The 22,010-nt window shown below is 30.4% G+C and overlaps 4 protein-coding genes across 5 annotated transcripts; 3 read left to right on the top strand and 1 right to left on the bottom strand.

Moving 5' to 3' along the window:
• Window positions 1–396: 396 nt before the first annotated feature.
• On the top strand, window positions 397–7,286 carry LOC111681540 (contactin). Its single transcript, XM_023443376.2, has 9 exons — window positions 397–513; window positions 2,071–3,035; window positions 3,102–3,979; window positions 4,045–4,849; window positions 4,921–5,087; window positions 5,198–6,070; window positions 6,132–6,300; window positions 6,369–6,686; window positions 6,950–7,286. Exons 2-9 carry the CDS (start codon window positions 2,159–2,161, stop codon window positions 7,054–7,056), a joined length of 4,194 nt encoding a protein of 1,397 aa, XP_023299144.2. The 5' UTR covers window positions 397–513; window positions 2,071–2,158; the 3' UTR covers window positions 7,057–7,286.
• A 2,843-nt stretch (window positions 7,287–10,129) lies between these two features.
• LOC111681526 lies at window positions 10,130–17,227 on the top strand. 2 transcript variants are annotated; one of them, XM_046949360.1, is made up of 5 exons: window positions 10,130–10,245; window positions 13,186–13,359; window positions 13,522–13,890; window positions 15,945–16,213; window positions 16,275–17,227. In XM_046949360.1, the coding sequence occupies exons 2-5, from the start codon at window positions 13,278–13,280 to the stop codon at window positions 16,542–16,544; spliced, it is 990 nt and encodes a 329-aa protein (XP_046805316.1). In that variant the 5' UTR covers window positions 10,130–10,245; window positions 13,186–13,277; the 3' UTR covers window positions 16,545–17,227. The 2 variants fall into 2 exon arrangements, with proteins under 2 accessions (XP_046805316.1, XP_023299130.1); XM_023443362.2 differs by lacking the exon at window positions 10,130–10,245 and adding an exon at window positions 12,703–12,885.
• On the bottom strand, window positions 10,251–12,215 carry LOC111681531. Its single transcript, XM_046949361.1, has 4 exons — window positions 12,107–12,215; window positions 11,070–11,339; window positions 10,827–11,002; window positions 10,251–10,764 (listed from the first exon to the last, which is right to left on the bottom strand). Exons 1-4 carry the CDS (start codon window positions 12,119–12,121, stop codon window positions 10,332–10,334), a joined length of 894 nt encoding a protein of 297 aa, XP_046805317.1. The 5' UTR covers window positions 12,122–12,215; the 3' UTR covers window positions 10,251–10,331.
• An 808-nt stretch (window positions 17,228–18,035) lies between the features above and the next one.
• Window positions 18,036–20,213, top strand: LOC124419666 (ATP-dependent DNA helicase 2 subunit 1-like). The gene has a single exon (XM_046949946.1). The coding sequence runs from the start codon at window positions 18,223–18,225 to the stop codon at window positions 20,095–20,097; it is 1,875 nt and encodes a 624-aa protein (XP_046805902.1). The 5' UTR covers window positions 18,036–18,222; the 3' UTR covers window positions 20,098–20,213.
• Window positions 20,214–22,010: the final 1,797 nt, after the last annotated feature.

Raw genomic sequence — 22,010 nt, 5'->3', positions numbered from 1 at the left:
TTCTTTGTGTGAATCAGGTCTTTATGTCCATACATAGAAACTTTTGTTTCAGATTTTTTAAAAATTGATTTTCTGCAAGAAGTTTTTTATGGAGGATAGGGTCAAATACAGGACGATCCTAGAAAAAGTTGGAGAAAAGATTTGTATTTAATTTTTAAGAATTTTTTATCCAACCCTACATAATTTCACACAAAACTTTTGTGCTTGCTCTGTTTTGTTGTTATAAACAATATATTTGCTTCCAAAATCCCACTTTCGGATTCCGTTTATATTTAAAATTGTAGAAAATTTAAAAACTAAACATAGTTGAAAACTTAGCCGGTTTACAGTCGATTTTAAGCCGCCGCCGTTAATATTAGTCGGCGCAGGGTTTTGGAAATGTGTAATTACTCGTTAGTTTGTATTTCATTCATTCTTTCCGATTGGACGTGTTTGGTTTAAGTTTACTTTGTTGTGCTCCTAAAAATAATTTTTTAAAAACATTTATTTCTTAAAATAACATAAAGTAAAACGGTAATTTTAATAAATTCTTATAGTTAAATATACATTTAAAAATAATATCCAATATATTCAACCAAAAATGTTATATTATGGATTAAAATGAAAATCAAATAGTGTTAAAAATTTTAATTAAGGTGTGGTTTAAGACAAGCTTACTAATAAACCTTGTTGTTGTAATAAAGTATAGAAACATTAGCAGCGAAGCAACAGAGACGGAGCAGAGTAATTTTTTGTTTACGTTGCGCTGTCACAGCGTCAGGTGTCAAAACAATTGTAGAAAATAAAGGTGGCCAAAGAAAAAAACATAATTGTAACTAGAATTAGACTTTTAATTCTTAAAATAATAAATGAAAAGTGTTAATCTTGTGATTGTTTTATTAATTAAACTAATTATGAATTGATCGACCACACCTACATACATATTGTTGAAACAGTATGAAAGCGTTTAATTTAATTAGTTTTGATTTTTCGTTTAGAAATTTTAATGATTTTCAATAGATTCCTTTTTTAATTTGTTTATATAAATAGGTTTTTTGTTAATTTGCTATAGGTATTTATTTGTTTAGGAATCATTGCGATTTTTATTATCTTGTTTGGGTAATTACTAAAGATTTGTTTATTTGTTTTATACAATTAAATTAGATGAATATATGTATGTATATTTAAATTCCATTAATGAATTATGAACTACGGATAAAAAACCTCCCTCACCTTTTGTATTAATCAACCACCATTTGTTATGGATTTAAAACGTAAACAAATTGTGTACTTGAAAGTATTGATTTTTTTTTAATCTAAATCATATTTTTCATCTTTTCATCTTTATTGCAAACGATAAATTTGTTTCTATCAAAAATATTATTAACATTAATGTTTAAACTACTTAGGCCGAGTTTTTTTAAAGATATTCTACATTCTTTGTTTAAACCTAGTTTAATATATGTTTTGTGTTTTTCAGTAAACAGTAACGTAACTTATTATCTTAGTTTAACTGGGTATTATTGGTCAATTTAACTTAAGTTATATGTAGGAAACACAATTAACAAAAACAATAAAACAATGATTTCGGAAGAACAAAAACTTAATACCTATTTTATGTAAATTGCAATTTTCTGAATTGTTTTGTTTTATTTACTGCTATTTTAAATGTTTATTTAACATTTTTCAAAATTTTTCATTTTACAAAAGTATTATTTGCAAAAAAACAGCTGATCTTTGTTTATGTTTTTGAGTGAAAACTTGGCAATAATAACAAAGTTAACTGAACTTAAATCCATAACTAAAAAACACAATCATCGTTTAAAGACCGCCTAAATTTGTTCCGAGTTTAATCTAACAGCAAGTTAAGCTTAGTTTAACTGAGTAGGAAGAAACCCGCCCTTAGGTACTATTGTTATTCCTTTCAAAAATATTAAAGTCAAAGAATCAGAAAGATATGTACCTAGTTTGATTAGAGTCAAAAGATGAGACTCTAGAAAAGTTTATATTTTATCCCATTATATCGTCTATAACACTATAGCTTTAATCTATCGTTTAATTTAAATCTAATAACATTTTTTATTATTTTAGTGCAACTACTTATTTTAAAACAAACGAATTTAACTACAAAAAATGTGCCTTTAAATAACGATTTACAAAAAAAGTTTAAAAACCCAACATGTATCAACCAAAAATAAACTGCCACCAACTATTGGCATTTATATTAGTATTAAATATAGTTAAAGCACAATTATCTAATGATCCACAAACATATCAACCACGTTATAATCCTCAATATACGAACACCCAATCAAATCAACAAATCGGTTCAACGCAATATGATAATCCTCTCTTAACCTCAATACAGGATCAGCAACAGCTGACAGGTAATACAAATACGCTTAACAGCGGTACTGTTTTAGGACAACAGAACTACAATACCTATTACGATTCACAATCAAATATAAATCGTCAACTATCGGGAGGTACTGGTAATACATTATTGGGTGGTCAAAGTCCGGCTTACGATCCATTTAATCGTAATTTAAATACAAATACCAATACATATTCTACTATCGGTGGTAGTTATTTAGATAACTATAATGATGAGTTGAATTATTGTCCCGAACATTGGATATCGTTTAGACAAGAATGTTATCGTTTTATACGTTCACCAAAACGTAATTGGATTGAAGCGAAAAAGATTTGTAAAGCCTATAATGCTGAATTATTAAATGTCGATAATGTTGAGAAACATTCATTTATTCTAAAACATTTAATATTACAAAATCATCGACAGAATCGTTTCTGGACATCTGCTCGCCAGACGGGCGTCAATAGCTGGGGCAATGATGATGGTACGCCTTTCTTAATGATTGATGATTCCTTTTCGTTTGATGAAGATCAAGCTATTGAAAATGAAGATTTACATGATAATCGTTTTCTGGTACAAAATAGTTTCAATGATTATAACAATCGTAATAATCCCAATCAATATTATAATACAATTAGTGGTTCTGCGAATAGAAATCAAAATAATTTACGTGGCTTTATAGGTAAGCAAAAAAAGTTTCTAAACCATTGAGCATATCTTTCTAAACAAATAAATTAATTTTTTTAAGGTCCTGGTCAATTTAATGACAATGGCTATGTACGTGATCGTTTAGTTTATGCCTTCTCGAAGAAAAATGATCGTTGGATGTTTATGCCAGCATATGATATGGAACTGAATTTATTTATTTGCGAATCAAAGCAACTATACAATCCTGATAATATAAATATCAAATTGGAAAGTAAACGACCATTCCATTATGGTTTCGATATACGTGACTATGAGAAAATACCACGAGGTCCTTACTTTGTGAAACAACCAAATGATACCACATTCGATACAAGTAAAAATCGTCTAATTAATGATGTATCCCTAAGCTGTTTAGCTGGCGGTTATCCCACACCTACATATCGTTGGTATCGTGAGGTTTATGAGAATGATACTTTGGAATATAAAGCAATTGATCCTTTAAAAGATGATCGTTATACGGTATCCGGAGGTAATCTTATTATTTACGATCCTAAACAGGCATTAGATCAGGGTGCCTATCATTGTGTAGCTGAGAATAAATTTGGTCGTATACGTTCGGAAAGTGCTCATTTGAATTTCGGTTTTATAATGGAATTCAATTTAAAACGTTCAGCAGAAACGGGTGAAATGAATTGGGGTAAATCGATATTCTGTGATCCTCCACAACATTATCCTGAGGTTAAATACTATTGGTCCAGAGATTATTTTCCCAATTTTGTTGAAGAAGATCAGCGTGTTTTTGTATCGCATGATGGTGCTTTGTACTTCTCATTCATCGAAACCGTCGATAGGGCAAATTATTCGTGTACTGTTCAAACTTTGGTATCCGATACAGGTAGAAATGGTCCCTTCTTTCCTTTACGTGTTAAGCCCAATAGTAATTACCAAGCTTTAATATTCGCCAACTCTTTTCCAAAGGTTAGTAATTCGGAAATATTTTAGATACTAATAGTTTAATTTATTGTTCTTTTGAATACCTAAAGGTTTTCCCAGAAGCACCTATAGCTGGTGATGAGATACGTTTAGAATGTATGGCTTTTGGTTATCCCATACCTTCATATAATTGGACTAGACGTGGCCAGCCATTACAACGTAATGCCTATACCATAAACTATAATCGTGTTTTAATCATACAGAATGCCACCACCAATGATAATGGCGAATATACTTGTACTATCTCTAATCCACGCAAAACTATAGAAAAATCCATTTTCATTAATATACAAATGAAACCACAATTTACAATACCTTTAAAGGATCAAATAAAAGACTATAATAGTGATGTTACCTTTATCTGTGAATCCTTTGCTATACCTGATGTTAATTATACCTGGTACAAAAATGCCGAACGTTTAGATCCCGAAAATATCGATAAAGATCGTTTTATAATACAAGATAATGTTTTAACTATAAAATATATTGATGCTGACCGTGATGATGGCATGTATCAGTGTGGTGCTTCGAATCAATTAAAAACAGCCTTCTCCTCGGCCCAGTTAAGGGTGTTGTCCATGAAGCCTTCATTCAAGAAACATCCCTTAGAATCGGAAATATATGCTGTACACAATGGCAATACAACAATAGTATGTGATCCGGAAGCAGCACCACGTCCCAAATTTCAATGGAAAAAAGATGGTCAAGTTATTGGGGCTGGTGGTCATAGACGTATATTGCCAAGTGGTACTTTAATTATATCACCCACTTCAAGAGATGACGAAGGCGTTTACACTTGTGTGGCCTCTAATTCAGCTGGTTCAGATGAATCTCGCTCTCGTCTCATTGTGTTGCGTAAGTTTTTATAAGGATTCTTTTTTTTTTTGTAAACACTTTAATGATTTTTTTGCTTTTTTCACTTGTAGAGGAATTACGTTTTATACAAACACCACCTTTGCGTATAACAACTCAAGTCCATGATTTAATATATTTACAATGTGAAGCTAGTTATGATGAACTGTTGGATGTTGCCTACGTTTGGAAACATAATGGCGAAGTTTTGCGTAATAATCATGATGGCACCGAAAGAATTGTAAGTAGTAGGGGACAAAAGTAATTGAAATAAATTTTCGAATACCCTTCGATATTCATTATTGTTATGTCATAACAATGTAAAATCTAATCCTCTTTGTTATACTTCAGATTATCGACTATAACCGTTTAACCGTTCACAATGTAACAATGTTAGATGGCGGAGATTACGAATGTGTTGTTAAATCTTCTGTCAATGAAATTTCGGCTAAAACTAATGTCGTTATTGAAGGATCTCCCGGGGCACCGGGTGGCGTACAGGTTATTGATGTCGGGAAGACTAGAGCAATTATTGAATGGATTGATGGCGCTACAAATGGTCGTCCTATACGTTATTATAATATATTGGGTCGTACCAACTGGAATCGTACCTGGGTTAATGTATCAACTCATGTGCAGGCACGTGAAGTTGATCGCTACACAGGCAGACAGCAAGCTGAAGTAACTAACTTAACGCCCTGGTCTTCATATGAATTTAGTGTAGCTGCCGTTAACGATTTGGGTATTGGTATACCCTCAGCTCCCTCACCTATATATAGTACACATGAGGATAAACCTTATATAGCGCCACGTAATGTTGGAGGTGGTGGTGGTAAGATAGGAGATCTTACCATAACCTGGGATCCTCTACTACCCGAAGAACAACATAGTCATGGTATACATTATAAGATATTCTATAGACTTAAAGGTAAATTTGAATGGGCTACGGATATTGTAAAGAGAGCAGATCATATTGGAATGGCTGTGGTGAATGTACCCATAAATAACTACTATACCGAATATGAGGTTAAAGTACAGGCTATAAACAATATTGGCAAAGGCCCTGAAAGTGAACCAGTAGTAATATATTCTGCTGAAGATATGCCACAAGTAGCACCACAAAAACCCATAGCTATAGCTTACAATTCAACAGCTTTCAATGTTACTTGGCAACCCATAGATTTAACACGCGAAAATATAAGAGGAAAACTTATTGGTCACAGAGTGAGTTATTTGTTTGGAAAACAAAAAGTTTTTAAATACTTATCAATAATATTACATTTAGATCAAATACTGGAAGACTACGCATCAGGAAGAAGATGCAGTTTATTATTTATCACGTACCGTACGCAATTGGGCTTTAATTGTAGGTCTACAGCCTGATACATATTATTTTGTTAAAGTTATGGCTTATAATGCTGCCGGCGAAGGACCTGAAAGTGAACGTTTCGAAGGTATTTAAAGAATTTAAAAATTAAAATCTTAGAGTTATTCTCAACTTAAATTTTCTATAAATTTACAGAACGTACTTATCGAAAGGCTCCACAAAAACCACCTTCTTCGGTACATGTGTTCGGTGTTAATCCCTCAACTGTACGAGCAGTATGGCGTTATGTATCACCGGCACAAGACGAAGAACCTATAGAGGGCTATAAGGTGCGTGTCTGGGAGTCTGATCAAAATATGATTACAGCCAATGATACCATAATACCAGTGGGACAAAAACTCGAAGCCTATATAACAAATCTAACGCCGGGTAAAATGTATAATATGCGTATATTAGCTTTCAGCAATGGCGGTGATGGACGCATGTCTAGTCCTACGGTTCATTTCCAAATGGGTAAGACAAACTTTTTGCTTTTACAAAAGAGTGTAAAATTGGCTACGAAAGTTAAGTTATATCGGCAAGCTAACATACATGTTACATAAAGACAGTTAAAGTTAGCAGTATTTTGTAGAGTACAAATGTATGTATATAACAACTTGCCGAAATAATGTAATGAAACCGTTACAACGGATTCAACGTTCGCAGTTACAATCAAACACTTATTTTGAAAACATTCCGCCTTACATAAGTTAATACGTTTTTCAATTTTCTTTTAGGTAAAACAACACGAAATCATGCCGATCGTCGCTATAATTTTAACGTCAATACTTTATTAATTGTAACCATATTTACATTCATATCTGCCTCATTATTTAACAATTAGTTGATCATTTATTTTTATATTTTTAAAGCAAAATAACGCACAGTTAAATCAGCAAAACGAAAATTCAAAAAAATTTAACTAAAAAATCTCAAATGTAAAAAACATTTAACTGCAAACATTCCGTCCATAAAATGCAGTCGTTATAAAAAAACAAATACAAAAATTCGAATATATCCAAAAGAATATCCCACAAAGTAGTTTTTAAGCCAAACAATTATTAATTCCATTTTTTTAAAAACGTTAAGCAAAAAAATATCTTTTTAGTTATTTATAACTAAATATAACGCTCTTAAAGTGCCCTTATTATATAATTAAGTTTTAAATACAAATTAAGATATTTTATTATAAAAAAAAACAAACAAATAATACATAACATACATATTTATAAGTATATATTCGAGTATATAGTATTGCGTATGTTATTTTATATTTCTTTTATATACATAGTTCTAGATATTTTAATTTGACAAAAAAAAACTTTTGTTTCGCCCTTATTAATGTTCTTAAGAATTTCGTCCATTTATTTTTTTCTTGTTTACATATTAATAAATAAATCATATCTTTTTAAAAAAATTTATATATTTGTCTTTTTTATTAAAAATTATGATTTATTCACTACCCTAAAAAATTCATATTTTCGAGCATTAATCAAACATCTTTTAAATATTTTTCATTTGATATATGTACATTAGACCGACTCACAAAAATGCTGCTTGAGTTACACCCCTCAAAATTTTCGCTGGTTGTTTGTAATATGATGTTACCCAAAATATTTTCGGTTAAGTGTTTCTTTTTTTTTTTTAAGAAAATATCGTATGGGGGACACGATTTTTATACCCTTCACCTTTGTGAGAAGGGTATATTTAAGTTTGTCATTCCGTTTTTAATTTCTATAATATAATTTTACGAGCCTATAAAGTATATATTCTGGATCCTTATAGATAGCGGAGTCGATTAAGCCATGTCCGTCTGTCTGTTGAAATTAATTTTTTGAAGACTCCAAATATCTTCAAAATCCAAATCTTCAATAATTCTGTCAGACATGCTTTCGAGATGTTTTCTATTGAAAATCAGCAAAATCGGTCTATAAATAACTGAGATATGGGTAAAAATCTGAGACTACCTCTGAAAATTTCCTCAACAAATTATAAATAAAAGCATAAAAACAACAAGGAGATAAAGCAGTAATATGTTGGTAATACAGCTCATATTTGTTTGAGGGTGGTAATACAGTTTAACGGTGGTAGTACTGTACAACGGTTAATATTTTTTTCTGCTACAGTTTATATATGTTTGTGTGTATGTTATGTGTGACATGTGTGCAGAGATACAAAATAAATAAAAACTGTTTTTTAAAACATACTTGGTGAAGGGTATATAAGATTCGGCACAGCCGAATATAGAAATCTGACTTGTCCATGTTAAATTCAATATTTTACCCAGATTTAAATAATCTTTGTTATGTTATCCCAAAATATTTCTAGTCTAACGATGGCCGTTCATGAGCTGGACCTCTTACAAAAAAGTCCCTTTTTAGTTATATTTTTTTTAATTTACGGTATTTCTTAAACAAAATATGCAATATGTGGTATCATTTGAAAGGTTTCTTGAAGCCAAGTCCACTGGTGTGCAAAGTTTTTATTAGTGAAAAACCACTAATTTTAAATAATTTGGAATATGACAATTATGAGCAGACGGTTATTTAGATTAATACATCACGAAGGGAAGATTATAAAGATAGTAAAGAAATATTTACAGGAAGAGTGATAGTAGAAAATATATTAACAGAAGTAAAGGCCTATGACCTATTGTGCAGTATTATACAACACGTTATCCAAGTCTAATATACCTATTCTTCTAAGGTAGAATAATAGGTTTGCACCCTGATAAAGAAGGCCAACCTCCCGTAACGTTAAAATGTCCACCAGGGACATGATCTCTAAAAAACGAGCCTTTTCCATGTTCATCCAATCAAACGACATCGATTGTGAGTTCGACAATTATATCATAGGGCAATTATATCATAACTATCACACGTTTAATATACATATATCGTGATATTTGCTGTATTGTGATATGTATTGAACGTGTAGCATGTAATATTGACGGATCGTGTTTCATATCACTGAAAAACCCCAATTTTCTGAAATCAAAAATTCATATCAATATTTATAATGGATCGATTGGGGGGGGGCTCTCATCATAGAATGATGAATACCGAGGTATTTATTGATATTTAAATTTGATTAGTTTCCAATTCACACGATTCAAATGCATAAATTCACCCTATTCTGCATTTCGATTACGTTTCCGAATTCAGATACGCAACAATCGAAAATTGGTATTCCAACAAAAAACGGAATCGAAATAAAGAAAAAGCAATTCCATTTTATTTCAATGCTTTATTCTGCATTACGATCTTAAATTCATTTTTAGAAATTGTTATTTTAGAAACGGAGCTTCGAATCGAAATGCAGAATACCAAAGTTGCCAAATGGAGAAAATTTCGATTCGAATTGAAATGAAGAATAGGCGTGATTATTAATTTCTCAAAAACTCCTTTTTTAACACAATAAAGATTACAATGAGATATTGAAAAACTTCCTGGAATTTATTATTTATAAATGAGCAGGCATTTTCTAAAATAATATAAAAATTTGTTAACTTTTCATTTTAATTTTTCATTTCAAATTTAAACAATTATTATGAGTTGTTGTGATCCTAAACATAAGACAAATTACCATAAATTCAATGCAAATTATCGTCTGAAACCAATAACGGAAAAATTTTGGTCTCCGCTTGATAAACTGATCACGGAATATTCGAAAATTTTATACTATGAGCAGGAAATTGAAAAAGTTCGCAAACATGATGCACGTTGTCAATTAAAAGTACCGCAGTATACAAATCAAACCTACGGATGGTTACCTGGATATAAAATAATCTTTCTTCAAAAATGTGATCTAAATATTTGTCAAACTTTAGCGTTCCAAAAAGTGGCCAAAGATTTGTTACAACAACATTTAAGGGGTGAGAAAACATTGAACGATTATTGTGCTTGTAAAAGGTTGTCAGAGGCAAGAGATCATTGGAAAATAGTTTGACTGATAAAAATAATCTACTTTATAAAAAATTGTTACATGGCAGCGCATTCAGTGAATACAGTATTACTAATTTTAAATTCATGATGTGAGTTCTTTTTTATTTTAAAATACATAATCTATTTATTAAAAAAAGTAATCTAATTAAAAAATTCATAGCGGATATTAAAAAAATTAGGACCATATATTAAACCCTTTAGTAGGTTGATCCTTAAAACCGCGTATAACAATTTCAGCTTCCCACCAAGACGGTATTGAATTTGCATATGATTTTGTCAATTTATTATTAATATTATCCTGTCGTTCGCTGTTATCGTCCAAATTTAAACTTATTAGATCTTCGAAGACCTGTAGATCTTTACAACATTTAAGTTGTTTATAATCGATAGCGACAACTGGCTTATGCATTAAATGTATATGAATGTCCTTACAGCTGGCCGGTAATGAAGAAAAATCTTTGGGAAATATCGGTGATTTGTTTAATGCGTCCTTACTAGATATTAAGCCTGGATTATCATCTTCCAATATTTCAAATTCCAAATATATGTTAGTAGGATTTAAATTATGCGAGAATATGCCATACAGATCTTCACTTGTTAATAGAGATCTAAAAAAACAACACATTTTAGTATTATATTAAAATACCTTTTGTCTTAACTTTAAACTTACAATAAGGTCTGATTTAATTTACCCGGTGATATGCTATGATGATCATGAAAATGATTAATTGCAATATTTTCTTGAGGTATGTGTAATGTATAACACTCCTTGGCGGTAAATATGGTGGAACCAAACAAAAATCTTATTGATTTTATAGGCTTCTTTTCAAAGGCGTTTTTAATAGTCTGTTCAATAAATTATAATATAAAATTCTATTTAACAAGTTAATTTTAAAAAGCTTTATAAACAAACCTCCCTCATGGCGCTTATAGCCTCCTTGGTAGCAGTAGCTTGTTTCTTCTTTCTTTGCACCTGAAAACTTTGCATTCCACAGATTTCGTCGTCGAGTTTTGATTGCTTCTGTTCCTGTTCTAACCATTTGTTGACATAATATCGATAGGTTTTATAAACGAATGGTATCTGATTCCTTTGATACAATAATGATTCCAAGATTGCATTCACAACTTCTGCCGTTGTCCCCGCTGTCAGGACATCAACTTCTATATATAAATCTAGTTGTTTCTTCAAAGACATATTTTAATTTTGTAATTTTTAAATACCAAGGTTAAATCAAATTACAATTTACTATAAAATAAGTAAAAAAAAATTGTATGAAAAGCGCTAAATATTTTCAAAACAAATCTTTGATAACAATAGGGATGCCAAGTTTTGTAAAGTTATTGGCAACAAAATTAATGGAAATTTCCCAAATTAAATTACATATAATTTTTAAGTACTATAAAAGATTTTTTTCTTAAATAGTAAAAAAATTCCTTTAGGTAAATATCTTGTAAAAAGTGAGCAATAAATAATGAAATTATGTTTTATCCAACAAAACTCTTTCCCCGCAATTGACAGTTTTAAAATGGATTGGCAATATATTTATTTATTTACTATTTTCATGCAGAGTTGCATAATTTAGTAATGTATAGTTTCAGTTATGCATGAAAATTATGAAATCATGGTATATTTAATAAGGTACAGCACTTGAGATCAAACGCATGATTGTGAAATTTTTTATATGCGTTTGATTTAATCCTGTATACGATTATACATATGTATAAAAATTGTAAACAATGATCAGCTGTCAGCCGCGGATCCAGTTCGAGTGTTTGGGGAGGGGTTAACTATTGTTTTTTTACTTTATTCTTTCTTCATTTTTATATTTTATATGAAAACTTTTTGATTTTTTCTGAGAGTGGGTAATTTTCAGTGGGTAATGATCAGCTGGCAGACGCGGATCCAGCTCGAGTGTTTGGGGAGGGGCTAAGTATCGTTTTTTTACTTACTTTATTTTTCTTCATTTTTATATTTTATAAGAAAACTTTTTGATTTTTTTTTTTTTGGGAGTGGGTAATTTTACTCCACCCCCGTAGATCCGCGACAACTGAACACCCTTGTACACTCTGGTGTATATCAATGTGCTTATACCCTACAAAGTGAAATTTATGAAAAACCTTTTAAAAAACGTCCCATTTGAAATATATTTTTCATATCATTCGCATTTTCTACGCCGATTTAACTTAAAGCCGACTAAGCTTAGCCGCCGAATAAACGTAAAATGCGTTTAAAAATGTTTCCAAAATTGAATTTGCAGTTTTACTAAATACATGGCAAAATATATAATATATGATTTTGCCGATATCTTAGCTATTTTTTCAATTTTGAAGACAGAATATTGCATTGTACTAGTTTTTTAAAATATTTATATAATTTATATTTTATATAGGATAAAATTGAAAATTTCGATTTATCAAAATATCGTTTTAAAATTTAAAAATACAACAGAAAATTTACCCGGCTTACAATCGTTTTTAAATGGCTGCCGATGTTATTAGTGTTAGTCAACGCCGTTGTTAATGTTTGTCGGCGCAGATCTTTTAATCAAAGAAAAAAAAGAAAAAGATTACAATAATATTCCCAGCGGTTTTACATTTGCATAATACATTATTGTTGTCTGATTAATAAAAAATAAATAGTTTAAAAGAAAAGTTAAAGGTTTTCAAATTAAAAAAAAACTTAAGACAAACAGCAATGTCGGAAAAACCAACTGTTTTATTATTAGGAGGTAAGATGAACAATTGGAAGCAATAATATGACAAATACTACGAATGAGTAATAAGTGGACAAACAATAAAATGAAACGACCACTTGTTATGTTCATATTTGTATCTACATGTATGTATGTATGTAAAATTAAAAGTACGTTTTTTTTACATACATACATATTTACATTTGAATGTCCTCCAGTGGTCAGTTTATAATTGTAATAGGTGTTTTTAACAGAGTTCATAGTTTTAAATTTTTATTAATATTTATGTATGATATTTTTTATATTATATACAACATTCATAATGGTTATTTTTAGGTTGCGGTTTCATTGGACGCAATTTATTAACTTATTTAGTGGAAAATGATTTGTCACAGGAAATACGTGTCGTTGATAAAACGCCTCCACAGATGGCCTGGCTGAATGCAAAACAATCGAAAGCCTTTGACAACGAAAAAGTTGAATTTTGCAGTGCAAATCTGATAAATCAAAGTAAGTAGGCTTCTATTTATGGTTCTTATTTTCTTTCATTGTTCCATTCTGTTGATGCATAATGTGGGCTGTTTTTTCAAAATAATCTCTCTACACACATTGGTACATATTATTATTAAAATTTCTTATCATATATTTTGTTATTTTACTTCGGTTTTCTAGATTCCTGTAAAAATGCTTTTGCACCACACCCAACAACTGGTCGTTCGTGGGATTTGGTATTTAATTGTGCCGCCGAAACTCGTCCCAATCAAACAGATGCCGTTTACAAGGAAGGCATTCTAAAATTAAGCCTTAACTGTGCCAATGAAGCCGTAAACATAAAGGCTCAACGTTACATTGAATTTAGCTCGGGCTGTGTAAATAGCTCTGAAAAGTATGCCTTAAAAGAAGATTGTAAACACGATCCCTGGACAGCAGTTGCAAAATATAAACTAAAAGTTGAAAAAGAATTGCAGGCAATGGAGAACTTTGATTATACTGTTGTGCGTTTGCCGGTTGTATATGGTTTTGGTGATAAGCGTTATTTGAGTAAGTTAAAATATTTGTTGTGTTATACTTGGCTAGCATACCCTGGGGGCTTCGCTACCCTAACTTAAATAAAATACATACAAAATTTTGTTTACTTTTATATAAAATTAAAATTGATTAAATTTTTTTTAATGTTTTAGTTTTATACTAAGTTCCCTACATTTTAAATTTTATTTTCAATATCTCTGTTCAATATCGTAAAAATATTAAAAAGAACCATCGGAATAACAAAAAAGTACAAAAATCTCTCTCAATAAATTCTCATTACTGTGTGTGTTCCGGTTAACCATTGTAAAAACGTACTATTTGAAGAATATAAAAGTACCAAATAGTCCCCACTTACAGAATATTATTCAGTCAAGATCATGTCTGTTAAAATTAATGTTCCTAGGTTGAATATTTTAGAAAATTAAAAAAGTACAATTTATGAGATAAAAAGTACTAAAAAGTTGTCTCTTAAAGAATCTTATTCAATGAGGACTGTGTATGTTTAATAATCATGTGTTTTGAGTTCATATTAAAGGAGTTCATATTATTTGAGTTCATGAAGGAAGAAAAAGTACCAAAAATGGAATTAATTTTTCCTAAGTGGAAAGTACTAATAAAAAGACTACAATTTTTCCCCGAGAATAATGTTTACAAAATGTTCCGTATTTTATTCTACATATCACAGATAAAACTCAAACGATTCAAAAATAGTGCTTTCAAAAAGTACCAAACAATTTACTTGAATTTGGTCCTATATAGGCCTTAGTACTCGAATTCCAAAATAATATACCAACAGCTTATTTTATGTGAGTAAATAAACTACTTTTTCATATTTTATAAAAATTGGCCCAATGAGTTTGAATAAAATTAAAATACGGTTTTCTCCCTTTTACACCCAAAAAGGACTAAATTTAAAAAAAAATAAGAAACAGGTGTCTCATAATTTAGAGAGATGTGTCCAAAATATTTAGAAAAATTTGATTATGTTATTTAGTTCAAAAGTTATAAAGGGCCAAAAAAGGTACCAAAATCACCTTTGTTACACATTTTTACCCCTTAAAAGTACGAATTTTAAAAAAGTACCAGACACACATCTGCTCATTTTAAGAGTAGATACAGGTGCATTTAAAATTCTTCTTGTATCACTAATATTGTGTAAGATAATTAAGAAAACCAGTTTTACCCGTTTTTTCCCCTTTTGACCCGTAAATGTGCAAATTTCCAAAAATCCCTCCTTAGTGGATCTACATAAACAAAAACACATCTACTGTCAAAATTTCATGATTCTAGGTTCAGCCCAGTGTACACTTAATAAGGTAGCCTCGTCCGCACAGCTGATCATCAGCTTTTACAATCTTATCTGTCAAAATTCCTGTTTGTTTACATAGAAAAAAAATCGCAAAAGGTGTAAAAATTTTAAAAAGTTCAGAAAATTATGGTTTTAAAGGAGTTTTCTAGGTCAATCGTGATTAAATGTCTTTGTTATCCTTCTCTCTTGATAAAAAAGAAAATCTTTAGCTCCGACATACGTTCTAAATCAGTTTCAACTATTTTTAACACGACCAATCACTTTCCACAAAAAACACGTTTTATTCGGAAAATTGGTCTTCCCAATAGATATAGTTATGATTTTCAGACATTCCACGTTTAATTAATATAATATATTAATATTAATAGTTAAAAAATTAAATAATTGCTAAAAACTCATATTTTTATTGTGTTTATTTGTTGCTTTTTCATTCTACACACACAGCTTTTTTTGACAGATGGGATTATTCTACAATAACAAATCGCCTGTTGTTTTTGTATTGTTGTATTTGTTGTAGCGACGAGGCTACCTTATTAAGTGTACACTGGTTCAGCCGTTTGGGCTGTGCAATGATGAATCAGTCAGTCAGTAACGCAACTCTTTTATATATATGTATAGATGATAACATGATTCTGGTGGGATTTTAAAGCTTTAAGTTTTTTTTACTGAATGCTGTACAATTCTTCTAGTTTTAATTATTTTTTATCCATTAACGTAATACTAGCAAGGCAAATTCCTTATACTTTTATAATTACAGTGCCTCGTATTATAATTGCTGCCATTTACAAACATTTAAATGAAACTATGAAACTGCTATGGAATGATGCTATGAGAATATCAACAGTACATGTTGATGATGTTTGTGCTGCCGTTTGGGAACTGGCCACAAGTTCAAAGGCTATACGTGAGACTTATAATATAGTTGATGATGCTGAATCTACACAAGGGACGATAAGTGATATATTAGCTGAAATATTCTCTATAAATATTGACTATTTTGGCATAGTAATGTCAAATCTTACTAAGGTATTTAAAAAAACATATTTAAGAATCATTTATATATTTAATGTAATAATTTGTTTAACAGCTAAGTCTTTCCGATACTGTTAGCGAAATTAATGATAAACATTTATCGCCTTGGGCGGAAATTTGCCAACAAAACGGTTTAACCAATACTCCACTCACACCCTATTTGGATGAAGAGCAATTGTATCATAAACACTTGAATTTGGATAATACGAAACTAAAAGAATTTGGCTATCAATTGAAACATCCCAAAGTTACTACTGATCTTGTTAAGGCCATGGTAGATGATTATATTGAACAGAAATTATTTCCGAAATCATTAATTTTCTAAAACACAATCATCTCGATACTCTGATATATTAGTTAGGAATTTAATAGGAGTGCTGTGCTAAAAACGATAGACTGCACCTCATTTTTGTGGGTTACAATTAATTTTTTATATATGATATTTTCTTAAAAAGACATTTGGATATTATAGATAGATAGGTATACACATTTATGGAAAAACGAAACTTTTCTATTAAAAGTAGAACTAGCTGAACAAAAAAAATTGCTACAAAGTAAATATTACGTTCAATTAGTTCTGACTTAACTCAATATAATTTCTTAAAAAAAATTGTATGTATTAAAAACTATTATATATTTGTATTTGCCTTTATTCAAACTACAACTCGTCTTACAAACCTCTTCCCTCCCATAAAGTGTACTTATAGTATTATTGTAGTCATGCTATTGATCTTAATTCATAAATGTATTCTTTTTTTAATAATGAATTAAAAGCGCCTCTGTAATTTGATATTTAAAATATTATTTAAATATTATTAATGCTTTATTTCAAATAAATGATATTAAAAATTATTAAATTTAAAGAAAATTATACTTTATATTTTTTTGTCTTCTATTGCACACATTACAACAGAATCAACAAATATATTTTGCTGTGGTTATTATTTATACATTAAATGGTTCTATATAAAAAAAATTAAAGAAAAACTGTCATATTTGTGTGCCAAAATAAATGAAAATTTCAAGTTTAATAATTATGCTAATGAAACTTATTTGGTACTAAGCTTTAAATAAGGTTTTGTGGTAGGTATGTTGTAGGGTCCTATAGTTGAAACGAAAAGTCGACTTTTTGCATTTTATGAAAAGTCGACTTTTCGATTTTTTGCATTTTATGAAAAGTCGAATTTTTGCATTTTATGAAAAGTAGACTTTCGACTTTTTGCATTTAGTTAAAAGACGATTTTTCGACTTTTTTCATTTAATTAAATGTCGATTTTTCGACTTTTAATATTTTATAAATAGTCGACTTTTCGACTTATCGACTTTTCGAATTTTTTCGACTATTTTCAATTTTTTTTCGACTTCTTTCGACGTTTTTCAAATTTTTGACTTCGACATTTTCCGACTTCTCGACTTTTTCCGACTTTTCGATTTTTTTCGACTTTTTCCGATTTTTTTCGACTTTTTCCGACTTTACGACCATTTTTGACTTTTGTTTACAAAGTTGACTTTTCGACTTTATTTACAAAGTCGACTTTTCGACTTTTTTCATAGACGATAGTCGAGTTATCGACTTTTTTGGAACAAAATAGTCGACTTCGACTTTTCGACAAAAAGTCGATTGTTCGATTATTCGAAAGCCGATTTATAGAACCCTAGTATGTTACTGATGTTTTTCTAATTTTGTTTACGCCTGTGTTCTTATTTCCTATCTATCGTTCACGTGTTTTTCACTTCAAAAGCATTCTATGTGGATTCAAAATCATAATATGTAATTTAATTTCAAGCATTTAAACGTTAAAGTTTTTGATTATTTTTCAAAATCTTTGAAAATTTTGAAACACAATTTTAGATAAACGCCGATATTTTTAACATCAACCGCCGCCGGCATTAATGTTTGACGGCGAAGATTTCTGGTTTGTTTACTTCTTTTTGTATTTTGTCACTACGACGAAATTCAATAACAAAAAGTAATACACCAAGCACTGCAGAATTCAATTAAGATGAGTTCCTGGAATCCAGAATTTGAAATATCGATTTCGGATTCCGAAGATGAAGGTGATCAATTACAGAAAAAGTTCAGCGGTCGAGAATCTATTATATTTGTTATTGATGCCAATTTGTATAATAGATCGGAATTATTGGACAATGCATTGGTAATTTTACGTAGAGCATTTTTATCGGGCCTCCTGGTAAATGATAGGGACTTAATAGGTTTGATATTTGCAAACACAAAACATTCGCCTGAACCCCATGAGCCCAACTGTTTGGATGACATTATAATGCCAGAGAAATGTGCTGTATTTTTACCACCACGTCAACTAAACACTGCTATTGTTCAAATGTTTCTGAGATTCGTCGAAACGGCGCCAACACAATTTGATGAAATATATGGCGTAGCGCCAGAGGATGAAGGTTGTAATTTTTCACACATGCTCAGGCTTTGTATGGATTTAGTTCAGCATTGCAACTATCTGATTGATAATACCACAATTGTTTACCTAACCGACATTGAGCTTCCACATCCTCATGATTCTGAATGTTATAGACAAGTTCTACAAAAAGCTGCCGACTTAAAGGGAAAAGATGTAGAATTTCATCTGATACCCATGATAGACATCTTTAATTATGATTTATTTTATAAAGAGTTTATTTGTTTAATTCAGGACACAGATATAGACTGTTTCGAGCCAACTGATCCTAAAAGATTGCGCGAAATGTTAGCCAATCGTAAGTTTAAGCAACATTATGTACGCCGCTCATTGGGACATTTTAAATTTACGTTGGGTCCTAATTTGGTACTCTCAGCCCAATATTTCAACTATTACCAAAAGGGTAAGAAACCGCAGAAAGTTCTATTGCAACGAACTGATAGTGCTGTGGTACGTAAACATCGTATTACGCAGGTACGTAAGCAGGATAAGGAAATGGATGCAGCAGAAGTAAAAGATGTTAATATAAAAAACGCTTGGTACGAAATAAATTTGGGTTCCGAAAAAATGCGTTTGTCCTATGAGCAGGTGAATAGAGTACGTAACCTTCACCCGCCTGGAATGTCGCTATTAGGATTTAAGCCACGTTCTTCTTTGGCAAGCGCAATATATTGCAAAACAGCCAACTTTATGTATCCAGATGATATACATATTGAGGGTTCTAAACGTCTATTCCGTGCACTTTGGGAAAAATGCATAGAAAAAGAAAAAATTGCCATTTGTCTTTTTATGTGTAGAAGAAAATCCATGCCTCGTTATGTAGCCCTGGTGCCAGTTGAGAAAAATACTGATTCCGAAACACATGAAGCCATTATGCTAAATGATGGCTTTAAGATTGTGTATTTGTGTTGCGCTACTTATATACGCAGTTTTAATTTAAGTGATTGGAATACACCGGATAACGATGCCAACGATGATGGATTACAGGTCTGTGAGAAACTAATGAAAAAATTCCGTTTAGATTATAAGCCAGACATCTTATATGATCCGGATTTGGATCAATTACAATCGAAACTTTTGAGTTTAGCTTTTAATGTTAGTTATGAAACATTGGGCAGTCAATATTTTCCTAATCCTGATATTCAAACACAACGTATACAAAAACTATTACCCACCTTTGAAGAAGTATTTGGCACGGAAATTCCAGAGGTATCGAAACGTTCTTCGGATAAAACATCCGGTTCATCGAACATCGCTAAGAAACCTAAATTATCAGCAGATTTTGATGTTAAAAATGAAGCTTATATTAAGGAAATGATTAAAAATAAGTCCTTGAATTCTTGTACCAAGGATCAATTGATGGAAATCTTAAGTACTCATTTCAATAAGAAAGCTCCTAAAACTATCAAAAAACAAGATCTAATAGATATTATTTATAATTTATAAATATCTTTGTTATTTGATAATAATTTATCTCTAGTATTTGTTATACTGTAAGTCAGAGCTACTAATCTGTTTCTTAATAAAAGTAAAAATTAATATGCATGTAGTCTTTTGATTAATTTATTCTTTCAAGTTTTATTAATGGGTCTTAGAATTAATCTATATATATGTATAAAAGAGAAGCGTTACTGACTGACTGATTCATCATCGCACAGCCCAAACGGCTGAACCTAGAATCATGAAATTTTGACAGTAGATGTGTTTTTGTAGATGTAGATCCACTAAGGAGGGATTTTTGGAAAAAGGGGAAAACGGGTAAAACAGGCTTTATTAATTATCTTACACAATATAAGTGATACAAGAAAAATTCTAAATGCACCTGTATCTACTCTTAAAATGAGCAGATGGGTGTCTGGTACTTTTTTCAAATTCGTACTTTTAAGGAGTAAAAATGTGTAACAAAGGTGATTTTGGTACCTTTTTTGGCCCCTTATAACTTTTAATCTAATTAACACAATAAAATTTTTATAAATATTTTGGATTCATCTCTCAAAATTATGAGACACCTGTTTCGTACTTTTTTAAAATTCAGTCCTTTTTGGGTGTAAAAGGGAGAAAACTGTATTTATGGTACTTTTTTAGCACATTAGGAAAACTTTTTCGGTTTATTGAATTAATTCTATTAAATTACGGACTAACTCTGTAATATTTATTGTAATAAAATTTTTGCTATTTCACTGGAGAAAAAAATACCAAAAAGGGAAAAGACGGAAAATTTAATTTTATTCAAACTCGAAAAAGTATATTTCTAAGCAAAAAGGGGAAAAATTGTACACTTTTTATTAGTACATTCCACTTACGTAAATTTTATTCCATTTTTGGTACTTTTCCTTTAAATGATACTCTTTGTATGTTCTTTAATATGAACTTAAAACACATGATTATTAAACTTACACAGTCCTTATAGAATATTATTCTTTAAGAGACAACTTTTTAGTACTTTTTATCTTATAAATTGTACTTTTTTAAGTTTCTAAAATATTTAATCTAGGAACATTAATTTTAACATACATGGTCTTGACTGAATAATATTCTGTAAGTGGGAACTATTTGGTACTTTTCTCTTCTTGAAATGGTACGTTTTTATAATGGTTAACCGGAACACACAGAGTTATAAAATGAGAATTTATTGAGGGAGATGTTTGTACTTTTTCGTTTTTCCGATGGTTCTTTTTAATATTTTTAATATTGAACAGAGATATTGAAAATAAAATTTAAATTGTAGGGACCTCTAAGGTCCCTTCGATCTATTAAAATCTATTTAACATATTCTTTAATTTGTCTTAAAATGTTCGAATATATCATCGCCTTTTTCATAAACTTTTATCAAAGGTTTATAAATCAAATTTTCATACAAAATCAATTTTATAAAACCTTGATAAATGTTTATGAATAAAGCATTGACTGCCATGAAAGTTGGAGGCGTCTAACATTTTTTAGGGACAGCAGATATTTTGGACACACCGCATTCCCGCCATATTTTAAAAACTAAAAGAGATTGTGAAATTAGTGTATTTTTTTAGATCTTAAGAAGTAGCTATAATGATACCTGAAGTGACCATCTATAAAAGATGGCCTTAAATCCGCTTACAATTAACTACAACCGTTAATCATCTGGATTCAAATTATAAGTGCCCATATACACAGGGAAACCTTTTATTGGGAAACTACTGATTTTGTGTGGAAGAGGAATCAATCATCTCTCTCGCGGTAGGGAGTTTCTTGTACTCTGAAACTTTTATTTTGTATTTTTTCTCATTCGTACAAAAACAAAAACTAGGGAAACTACTAGGAAAGGCTCAGCGAAAAATTCATACCGCCATCACCAATTATGATCATTTAGGTTCAGAAAATGA

The sequence above is a fragment of the Lucilia cuprina genome, chromosome 4 (genome assembly GCF_022045245.1).
Source record: "Lucilia cuprina isolate Lc7/37 chromosome 4, ASM2204524v1, whole genome shotgun sequence".
Taxonomy (NCBI): domain Eukaryota; kingdom Metazoa; phylum Arthropoda; class Insecta; order Diptera; family Calliphoridae; genus Lucilia; species Lucilia cuprina.
Note: the sequence above shows the minus strand (reverse complement) of the source record. Positions and strands in the feature narration are given on the sequence as shown.

Excerpts from the sequence above, each read along its gene's own strand:
- LOC124419666 (XM_046949946.1), top strand. The coding sequence starts at position 18,223 with ATGAGTTCCTGGAATCCAGAATTTGAAATATCGATTTCGGATTCCGAA.
- LOC111681531 (XM_046949361.1), bottom strand. Across the intron at positions 11,003-11,069 it reads CTATAAGCGCCATGAGGGAG|ACTATTAAAAACGCCTTTGA; the intron begins GTTTGTTTATAA and ends TTTATTGAACAG. Across the intron at positions 10,765-10,826 it reads AAATTAAATCAGACCTTATT|ATCTCTATTAACAAGTGAAG; the intron begins GTAAGTTTAAAG and ends TTGTTTTTTTAG.
- LOC111681540 (XM_023443376.2), top strand. The coding sequence starts at position 2,159 with ATGTATCAACCAAAAATAAACTGCCACCAACTATTGGCATTTATATTA. Across the intron at positions 3,036-3,101 it reads TAATTTACGTGGCTTTATAG|GTCCTGGTCAATTTAATGAC; the intron begins GTAAGCAAAAAA and ends AATTTTTTTAAG. Across the intron at positions 6,071-6,131 it reads GAAAACTTATTGGTCACAGA|ATCAAATACTGGAAGACTAC; the intron begins GTGAGTTATTTG and ends TATTACATTTAG.
- LOC111681526 (XM_023443362.2), top strand. The coding sequence starts at position 12,852 with ATGTCGGAAAAACCAACTGTTTTATTATTAGGAG. Across the intron at positions 13,360-13,521 it reads TGCAAATCTGATAAATCAAA|ATTCCTGTAAAAATGCTTTT; the intron begins GTAAGTAGGCTT and ends TCGGTTTTCTAG. Across the intron at positions 13,891-15,944 it reads TGGTGATAAGCGTTATTTGA|TGCCTCGTATTATAATTGCT; the intron begins GTAAGTTAAAAT and ends TTATAATTACAG.